Source organism: Penaeus japonicus, unplaced genomic scaffold (assembly GCF_977035675.1).
Source record: "Penaeus japonicus unplaced genomic scaffold, GWHDUDI00000001_assembly GWHDUDI00000029, whole genome shotgun sequence".
NCBI classification, from domain to species: Eukaryota; Metazoa; Arthropoda; class Malacostraca; order Decapoda; family Penaeidae; genus Penaeus; species Penaeus japonicus.
This window is the reverse complement of record NW_028234431.1, coordinates 11,763,711-11,774,480: the sequence shown is the minus strand read 5'-3', so window position 1 is coordinate 11,774,480 and position 10,770 is coordinate 11,763,711. Positions and strand designations below refer to the sequence as shown.

General features: G+C 50.1%; 1 protein-coding gene across 1 annotated transcript in view; it reads right to left on the bottom strand.

The window, feature by feature from the left end:
* LOC122250557 (serine/threonine-protein kinase pim-3) overlaps window positions 1-9,837 on the bottom strand; it is a gene marked incomplete at its 5' end in the record, with an annotated part of 21,267 nt that extends 11,430 nt beyond the window's left edge. Inside the window, 1 exon segment of the mRNA XM_086553898.1 lies at window positions 9,540-9,837. Within this exon segment, the coding sequence (XP_086410024.1) occupies window positions 9,540-9,837 (298 nt within the window).
* Window positions 9,838-10,770: the final 933 nt, after the last annotated feature.

Below are 10,770 nucleotides of genomic sequence, written 5' to 3'. Positions count from 1 at the left end.
CTGAATGCAACACGTCCAAATAACATTAGCATACAGTGTAGTAAATACATCTCGATTCACATAAAAGAAGTTGTTTGAAATACAACGTTGCAATAAAAAAAAAAAAAAATGCGTATTCAACTAACCCTCACCAACATTTCAAGTGTATCTTGACCTTGGAAAAAAAAAAAACAGAAAAAGGAAAAAATACCACAACAGTTTAATTCTAATCCCTTCTCTCATGTTCACGGTCGAGGTTCAATATGGCAGATGTATACCTGCAACCTAAGCCGTTCGACCCATTTCTTTGCCCGTAATTATAGGCTTTATGTACAGTAGGTTTTGAACGTTGCCTCTCTTTGATTCTCTTTTTTCTTCTTCTCTTTCACTGTCTTTTTTACGTCTCTTTTTCTGTCTCTCGAAGATAAATAGTAGTAGGAAAAGTATAAGAAGAAGGAAGAGGAGGAAGAGATGGAGAGAAAAAAAAAAAACACAGAGAAAGAGAGAGAGAGAGAGAGAGAGAGAGAGAGAGAGAGAGAGAGAGAGAGAGAGAGAGAGAGAGAGAGAGAGAGAGAGAGAGAGAGAGAGTGAGTGAGTCCCAAATACATGCTAAAAAAAAAAAATAATAATAACGCTAAGTACAAGTTCGAAAAGCTATTTGGCAAAAAGTGATTTATCGATATCGTTTACTTTTACAACTTTTATTTTATTATTATTTGGTCACCAACTGAAACCTCATTTCTTCCTTGTATATCTATTCATCATTTTCACCACATTTTTCTTTAATAAAGCCAATGGAAAATCATGAAAATTTTGGAAACGAACAGGCGATTCGTGAATTGTCAATGAATGAATAAACAAACAAACAAACTATAGAAGGCACGATTAACTCCAAAAATAATACTGAAAATCATGACACTCTTCATGGTTGTGCCTGTGTTTGTTCATCTTCCTTTTTCTTTTCATTTGAGAGAGAGGGAGGGAAAGCGAGAGAGAGAGAGAGAGAGAGAGAGAGAGAGAGAGAGAGAGAGAGAGAGAGAGAGAGAGAGAGAGAGAGAGAGAGAGAGAGAGAGAGAGAGAGAGAGAGAGAGAGAGAGAGAGAGAGAGAGAGAGAGAGAGAGAGAAAGAGAGAAAGAGAGAAAGAGAGAAAGAGAGAAGAGAGAAGAGAGAAGAGAGAAGAGAGAGAAGAGAGAGAAGAGAGAGAGACAGAGAGAGAGAAAGAAGAGAGAGAGACAGTAGAGAGAGAGAGAGGCCCGTTTTACAGCACCCAGCCCTGCCTGCTAGTTCTCCCGCCCTCGAGTTGTGACTCTTAATGGCCGCCAGTTGTGGCACGCTCGCTCCTGTGGGCAAGGGCGGCCTCCCTAAACACTGCTCCATAGGCCTATTTCTCGCCCGCGGCTCTCCTGTGCTTTCTGTTGTTTCTGGGGGACGTTTGTTTCGTTGTTCTTCCTTTCGTCCGTCGTTTTTTCTTGATGTTTTTAAGTTTATTTTTGCCTCTTTTATATATTTATTTTTTCCAATGTTTCCGAATCTATCATTTTCTTTTTTCTGAGTATTCTCTTTTTTCATCCTCTTCTGCTACTTCTTCTTTTGAAACGCTTCCTTTTCTTCCTACCCTTCAGAGGCCCCCTTTCGTCTAGGCCTACTCCAGTCCGCGCCTACGTCATTCGCGACACGTCAAGGCATCAGCGTTCCATCTGTCAACACTCGCCTGTCGCTCTTTCTCTCTTTCTGCCTTCTTTTCTCTTTCCCTCTCTCTTTTTTTGTTTTTCCCTCCTCCTCTTCCATGCCGACCTCTCGATCCCTGTCCTCTTTCTCTCCTATGACTCGTTCTCTCCTTTCCTTCCCTTCCCCTCTTCACTCACACCTCTCCTTTCCTCTCTTTTCTTTTTTTCTCTCCATTTCCCTTCCCCCCTCGTTCCCTCATCCCTCTTTCTTTTCCAATTTTCCTCCTCCTTCCCCTCTCCCATACAATTCTGCCTATTCCTCCCTCCCCTCTCTTCCCTCTACTATTTCTCTTTACTCTCTTCCACCTATGCATGTTCCTCCCTCTCACTTCCTGGTCTTCCTCCTCCCTCCTCCCTTCCCCCTTCGCCTACCCCCTCCCCCCACCCATTCCCCGTCACAATCCTCCCTTCCCATCCCTCTCCCTCCTCCCTCACCCCCTCCCCTCGTCTCCCTCCTCCCTCCCTCACCCCCCCCATCGTCTCCCTCCTCCACCCTCCCTCCTCCTCCTCCTCCGCATAACTTCATTTTCGACTCATCAACGCCGCCCCTCGTCACGTCAAGTTCCAAACGTCATTGAAGGTCCCCGTGACTAATGGCTAATTGAGCCAATCGTCCGCAGACCAATGATTGTTTCGAGGCTTTCTGTCCACAATGATACGCGATGTCCGTCTGTATGCATGTCTGTTGACTTGTTTGTGTATGTGTGTGTCTGCTTGTCTGTGTGAAGGTCTCTGTCTGTTGAGCTGTTTGGTGGCCTGTGTGTGTGTGTTTGTGTGTGTGTGTGTGTGTGTGTGTGTGTGTGTGTGTGTGTGTGTGTGTGTGTGTGTGTGTGTGTGTGTGTGTGTGTGTGTGTGTGTTGTGGATGATGATGACAACAAGGAAAAACAACCTTAGTGTGTGTGTGTGTGTGTGTGTGTGTGTGTGTGTGTGTGTGTGTGTGTGTGTGTGTGTGTGTGTGTGTGTGTGTGTGTGTGTGTGTGTGTGTGTGTGTGTGTGTGTGTGTGTGTGTGTGTGTGTGTGTGTGATTATGACAACAAGAAAAACAACAATAATGGTAATGATGATAATGTTCACCGTGATGCTGGCTATAACAATGGTGATATCACACCAAATTCGACCCCCCCCCCCCATCCCGTCTCCCCGACGTGACTTCCTCTAGCAGCAATACCACAGCCTCCCCCCCCCCCTCTAGTATCATACCTAAAAAATACCTACCCCCAAAAAAAAGAGAAAGAAAGAAAGAAAAAAAAGAATCCTTCATTAGTCAGGCCTATAAAGCTTCGTACTACTCCCCCTTTGGCACCCTCCCCTCCCTCCCTCCCCTTCACACTCCCCCCTAACATCAGACCTACCTCCCTCCCTCCCATACCCCCAATAGGCTGAGACCAGAAAATCCGTATGCCAGACACGTTTCTTCATGGCAAATAGGCCTACCAACTACTCCTCGACAACATCTGGGCATAGGAGTAAATCTTTGACCCCCTCCCCCCAAAAGCAAAGTGGCAAATGTATAATAAAAAGAGATAGATACAGAGAGGGAGGGGGGAGAGAGAGCGGGGGAAATGGGCGAAAAGAAAGGCAGAAAGAGAGAGAGAGAGAGAGAGAGAGAGAGAGAGAGAGAGAGAGAGAGAGAGAGAGAGAGAGAGAGAGAGAGAGAGGGAGAGAGAGAGAGAAAGAAAGAATAAGATGGAAAAGAAAGACAAGATATATATAAAAAAAGAGAGAACAAAGAGAAAGAGAAACAAAAGAGGAAATGAGAGAAACAACAGTATCGAAAAAAATAAGAAGAAAAGAAAGCAACCTCCCCCCCTCATAAAAAATAAAAAAGGTAGGAAGGGCAGGAAGGTGAGTGCGGGGGGGGGGGGGGGTTAGCAGGAGGGGGGGAGGGGGGGGGAGGGGAAGAGGAGGAAGAGGAGGAGCAGGAGGAGGGGAGAGGAAGAGGAGGAGGAGGAAGAGCAGGAGGAGGGGAGAGGAAGAGGAGGAGGAGGAGCAGGAGGAGGGGATAGGAAGAGGAGGAGGAGGAGGGGAGAGGAGGAGGAGGAGCAGGAGGAGGGGAGAGGAGGAGGAAGAGGAGGAGGAGCAGGAGGAGGGGAGAGGAAGAGGAGGAGGAGGAGGAGGAGGAGGAGGAGAGGAGGGGGATATTGACCTTTTGGGGGTGAAGCCACGTCTCTCGTTACGATTCCTGGCCGGCTATCCCTGCTCCCGCTCGTGACTCACATACGATGATGCACCGTAGACACTTGACGCACGGTAGGGGGGGCGGGGGAAGTGGGGGGGAGGTTGCGGGGTGGGTGGGGAGGAAGAGGAGGGGGGTGATGGGGGAGGTTGAAGGAAGGAAGGAAAGGAAAGGGGAGGTGGGGGAGAAAGGGGGGGGGGTGGCAGAAGAAGAGACGGGATGAGGGGGAGGAAGAGGGGAAGTATGGGAGGTGGAAGTGAGGGGAGGAAGAAGAAGAGGGTGAGGATGTGGGAGAATAGAGGAGAATAGGAGATAAAAGAATAAAAGGGAGAAGGGGAGAAGAGAAATAAGAAGGGGGAGTACAGAACAAGGAGACGTCTGAGGGGAAAGAAACAAGAGACGGAAAACAGAAGAGGGGAAGCAGCGTGAGGGGAGATAAGGGGGAGACAAGACAGAAGGGGGAGAGGAAAGAGGAAAGAGGGTGGGGGTGCGTGGAGGGACAGGGTCAACGCACTCTAAAACGAACTTATTAAAAGGTCCACGATATGCGTGTGTGTCAGGGCAGGGGAAGGGGGGGAGATAGGGAGGGGGGTGAGGGGAATAAACAAATAAAATCCGATTGATGGAAAATATTATGTCGGTTTAAAAGCGGAGGGAGAAGAAACTGGCTGGGGGGGGGGGGAGGGGAATAAAACAACAACATAATTGTGAGTCGCAAAAAACACAAAAATAAGGAATAAGATAGAGAGAGGGAAGTGGGTGAGGGGGCAGTTGACACAGCAGATCTATCTATCAATCTGTTTATGTACATACACACACACACACACACATACACACGCACACACACACACAAAGGCCACTCCAAACGCAGTAGCTTCCGGTGTCGGTAGTGGGGGAGGGGTAGGGAGGAGGGGTAATGGGGTGGGGGGGAGGGATGGCGATCTTGAACTTCAACTCAACCAGGATGTGATTCCGACTCCTCAAGGATAGGGCGAGATGGTGACGGTGATGACGATGGTGATGCTAATGGTGATGAACTTCTTTAACTTCCTATTTAATGATTAACTTCAAAGGATTTTTTGTCATTATTCTTTGCTCTCTCTCTCTCTCAATCTCTCCATTTCCCTTTCTCTCTATTTATATCTTAGTTGGTTGCTCTAAATCTACCTCTAACTAATGCTCTCTCTCTCTCTCTCTCTCTCTCTTTGATTGAATTTCTCTCTCACCAATCCCCTCGCCCCATTTAATTTCTTTTCTCTCTTTCTCTCACCCCCGACCCCCCTATCAAAAACAACAAAATAATCATACAACGGAAACGCACTCCACTGAGAAGATACAATAACAGTCCGGTTAGTAGCTACCGCTGCCAGGTTCTCTTTCTTAGCGCTGACTTTCGCTTTGAAAGAGAAAGTAGGAGGTTTTCTACCCAAGTTCAGTTCCGGTACGAAGTTGTCTGGCGGCGTGGGCTGTGTTTTCGTCTCTCTCTCTCTCTCACTCTCTCTCTCTTTTGGTCTCTATCTCTCTCATTTGCTCACTTTCTCTCTTTTGGTCTTTATCTCTCTTTTGCTCTCTTTTGCTCTCTCTCTCTCTCTCTCTCTCTCTCTCTCTCTCTCTCTCTCTCTCTCTCTCTCTCTCTCTCTCTCTCTCTCTCTCTCCCCCTGCCTTGCATTTGGCATCACGTCGCGAAAATGAGAGAGGGGGGCGAGGAGAAGCAGGCCGGGCAGGTGCATGCGAGAATGTAGGGCAGCAGAAGGGGAAGGCGCAGTGGCGGTTGGCGCACCTGCTCGGGCCGACGACGGGAGAGGAGCGCGCTGTTGCGTCATGCGTTTTTTTTTCCGCTCACGCACGTACGCACATACGTATACATAGGGACACGCACGCATAAGTAAAACATACGTACTCCCATGCACGCAAGTCCACTGCGCCTCTCTCTTTCTGTCTCTATTTGTCCGTTTGTCTGTCTCTCGGATCACGCGACCGTCGACAATTTTACGACTCTTAACAGATAAATCGTATTGGCGTATCGTTGCCGAGGGGAGAAGGAGAGAGAGAGAGAGAGAGAGAGGGGGGGGAGGGAGAGAGAGAGGGAGAGAGAGAGAGAGAGAGAGAGAGAGAGAGAGAGAGAGAGAGAGAGAGAGAGTAAGGGAGAGGGAAGAGAGGGTAGATGGGAAGATGAGGGGAAGGGAAGATGAAGAATAAGGAGGGAGAGTGAGAGAGAGGGAGCGGGGAGGGGTGATGGGAGGGAAAACGCAAAAGGAAAAGGAGACAGGGAAGGTGAAAGGGAAAGGAGGGGGAATAGATGGAATATGGGGAAAGGGAGGAAGGGAGTGATGGTGAGGGGGAGTTTTGGAGAGGGGGCAGGGGGGGGGGGGACGTGTTTTGTTGTGGCGCCCGCTCGCGGTGGTCGTACGCCCGGCAGCGGCGACGGAGGGTGCCTTGAGCTAGGTATGCCGAGGCCAACCCCGCTATTACGGTGCGCGCCTTTACGAAATCGAGGACGGGAAAATCGGGTGGCATACAGTGCAACGAAGGGTTGGGATCTCACAGACAATCCGATAAAAAGACCATCTCAAAAAAAGTAAAAAAGACAAACAAGAACTAAAAAGAAGGAAGTCAAATCCAGTTTCGAACCGAGAAGACCTCTTCCGGCCTAACCGTTATTTTTTTTCTCTCATTTTCTTTACAAATTTAAAATTTCAAGGCAGACAGACGCGCAGCCGTGACCGACAGAGGAACATCCCGGTAGCCCTAGCCTATGAGACACGCCATTAAGGTCACTCCTGGTCGTCCAAGGTACCATAATCTGGTCTGGACGGGTCTGAGACACCGACACATACGTCAAGGTTGGTGGTCTGTGGGCTTTTAATGTCTCTCGAATCGAGGGGAGAGGGGGGGGGGGTAGAAGGGCTGTCTGTCTGGCCATCGGTGAAGCGAAACCGTTTCAAGAGAATTTCGGTGAACCTTTTACTTGCGGTTCATGAGGAGGTGTTCGAACCGCTCGTGGCTCGGAAGTTTTATCACATATATATATATATTTTTTTTTCTCTCTCTCTCAAACAAGTCTTACATTAGGATAAACAGGAAGATAAAAGGTTCACTAGGCGACGGAAAGACTTCGCTACCGATGTCCATTGCTACGGAACACTAAGTGATTATCCGGAACGACCGCTTTTCGAACCACGACGACGACCAGACACCCAGACAACGACCAGAACCTACACGGTGCTCGGCCTCCGCGACGCCCCCAAACCTGTTTATTTTCGCGCTGTCTCGCCCCGTGAAGCGCCGTGACTGCCCACGCCTCGGGGAGTAAGTAGACGGAGATGCGACCCTTTCCTTTCACGCCTTCCCCTCGCGGTCTCTGATTTCTCGGATAGTCGGTCTGTCTCTTTTATTTCTTTGCTTTCATTCTCTCTCTCTCTCTCTCTCTCTCTCTCTCTCTCTCTCTCTCTCTCTCTCTCTCTCTCTCTCTCTCTCTCTCTCTCTCTCTCTTTCTTTTACGACATCCCCGCTCCCCCCCCCCTCTTGGAGTCCTTAACCTCCCCGAGGCCGCTCCGAAAGCTTCTTAAAAATTCCACGAGTCAGTCTTAACAGCGCTTTAAAGCCTTGCAGAACCTCCGTTACGCGACAACTTCTCGCACCTTCCTCCCCCTGTCTCCCCCAGCCCTCTCCTGCCCGGCTCCCTCTCCTACCCATCCCTCCCTCCCTCCCTCCCTCCCTCCACGGCTGGCGGCCCTCCCAGCCCACGCGTGCCAGCGCCTGTGACAGCGAGTGTTTGGAGTCACGTACGGACGACGCCAGACTCCTCTCGCGCTCGCACGGCTTTTCTGGAGGCCCCGAGAGCGCTGGCGGTGGCGGCGGCGGAGGAACGCTGTGGTTGGTCAGCTGGCGGCGAAGAGCGCAGGCGGTGGCAGCTGCTGCTGCAGGCGGCGGCGACGGCAGGTTGGCTGCGTCGGGATGGTCAGGTGGGCGGCCCGGCTCTGCGTCTGTCGCCTTCGTCGCGGTCATCGCTTCGGCGGCCGAGGACTTGGTCCTCCACTTCCTCCTCCCTTGCGCTCTTCCTCTCTTACATCCCTTAATCCTCTTTTCTTCATTTACTTCTTTCTCCTCTCCCTCTCCTTCCCCCTCTCCCCTTTTCTCATCCTCCTCTTTCCTTCCACTCTTCCTGTTCCTCCTCCCCCTCTTCCTCCTCCCGACGGCTAAATATAGACGCAACCTCGGCCGTAATGCCTCGCTGACTTCGGCTTGTGGACAGGTGGGGACGGCGAGGCGGTGGCGGTCCGCTTGCCTCGCGCTATTATACTGTTCTCGTTTTTTTTTCTTTCTTTCTTGCCTCTTTTGGTCTCTTTGTTTCTCGCTCGTGTTCTTGTGAACGTAAATTGAAGAGGGTTTTATTTTGTTGTTTTTTCTTTTGTTTTGTTTTTGCAACTGCATAGCTCTGGAATCTCTAACGAGCGGACGAACGAGCAGGAGGAGGGAAAGTTGTTTCTGTGACGTCACCGCGCCGCGTCGTTTCTCTGACGTCATCCTGTTTTGGCTGCTCTGAATGGGTGATGACGTCACAGAAAAATGTTTCTCGAGAGGGAAACTTTCCCCGCCCCCCCCCCCTCCCTCTTCCTCCCCTTACCCCTTTCTCCACCACATCCCCATGAAAACCAAGAAAAACAGAAGCAAAACAGTAGCAAGCTCAACAGCACCCGTATGCAGTGTCACGTCGCAATTCGTGTCACGGTAATGCAGGGCGCGTGACCTCCCGTATGCCAAACAAAAGGCGAAGCACGGACTGCTTTGCCTACTTCCCCTTCCCCTCCTCCTCCCCACTCCCTCGGTCCCCTCCCTCCACCTGAAAACCTTGAACGCTGCAGTTGTAAGTTCTATTATCCAGGTATGCCTCCCCCCTCCCCCCCAATACCTGTCCTTCTCACCTACCTCTCCCTCTGGTTAGTCTTCCTCTCCCTCCCCCCCCCCCATCCCCTCCCTGTAATCCTTCGCCTTTCTTACCCCACTTCTCCCCTCCCCTCCCCTCCCCTCTTTCAACTGCACACCACCTTAACCCACACGCAACCTTGGTTTCTTGCCTTGAGTTGACACCTGTAAAGCCGCAAGGACGCATTTAAACATTTAAGAAAAAAAAAGGAATACATCGCATGAACACATGCATAGATACTGATACAAAAAGATACACAAATAGAAACACACACACACACACAAAGGCTCACATACACATACACATACACACACACACACACACACACACACACACACACACACACACACACACACACACACACACACACACACACACACACACACACAACAACACTCCCTCTCCCACACACACACTCACACACACACACACACACACACACACACACACCACCCCACACTCACTCACACACACACAACTATACACACCACACTCATACTACCACACATACACACAACATACATAAACACACACACACAACGGCTCTCTTCTCTCTCTCTCTCTCACACACACACACACACACACACACACACACACACACACACACACACACACACACACACACACACACACACACCTAATTCCCTGTCAGACCACGCCAAAAAGAGGAAAACCACACTAGAGAAAGGCACTAAAAGGAGAGCCCAGGTAGGCCTCCGCGGCACTTACCACTCCCCAGGCTGGCACTTTGTCCTTGGCGATGACTTTGATGGCCACGGGCGCGCCGTCCTTCATGCGGGTGCCGGCGTAGACCGTGCCGAAGCCCCCCTTGCCCAGCACCTTGGACACGACCTTTCCCCTCTCGTCCACCGTCTTATCTACTCGGTAGAGCCTCTCCCTCTCCGTCCCCGTCCCCGTCCCTCCCCCTCCTCCTCCTCCTCCCCCTCCTCCACCTGGCCCGCACCCCCGGCCCCCTCCAGCCGCGGCTGAGCCCTTGCTAGCGGGCGCGGTGGAAGTAGACGGGTGGCTACACTGGTGGGCGTGGGAGGTGCTTGAGGAGGAGGTGGATGAGGTGGAGGTGGAGGCGGTGGTGTGACTCATGGTCGGGACGAGGGCGGGGTGGTGGTGGTGATGGTGGTGGTGGCCGTGCATGTTATTGTTGTTGTTGATGTTGTTGTTGTTGGCCGTGTGGCCATGCTGTTCTCGGGGCACTGAGGATAAAGAGAGAGAAATATTTTATTAATACATCTTTTATTAATAATTAAATCTTTTATTAACACAACAATAATCTTCACAACAATTAAAACATAAATGAAGACAGCATTAAAGATACCCGACAAGAAAAAAAACAAAAACAATAACAATTCTATAATGATAACAACATCCGAAAACAGTCCTATAATTCATACGGCAGAAGTGCACAGAACAAAACGAATGAACTACAAAGTGAACGTTTCCCATTTGCCAGAGCGAACGGTACTAACATGAACAGAACATACTTTAGAAAGGTAGTATAGTGCGTATTGTTCTCCCACCCCCACCCCCGCGCACGTACACACTGAAACAATACAGACACGTACGTACACTCTGACGTCGACACTGACACTAGCATTTATGTAGGTGAGCGTGTATGCTAATGCAGTGCAATACCGGTACTCTTTTAATCTGTACTTCTCTCTCTCTCTCTCTCTCTCTCTTTCTCTCTCTCTGTCTATCTGTCTCTGTTGGTTCTCTTATTCTTTCTCTTTTTTCTTTCTTTCTTTCTCTCTGTATTCCCTCTCTCTCCCATTCTCTCCCTCACTCTTTCCCTTTCCCTCTCCCTCTCCCTCTCCCTCCCCCTCACTCTCTCTCTCCATCTCCCTGCACTTCACTCTCCCTCTCCCTATCTCTCACTCTTTCTCTCTCCCTCTCCCTCTCCCTATCCTATCCTTCCTTTCTCCCCTCCTTCCCTCCCTCCCTC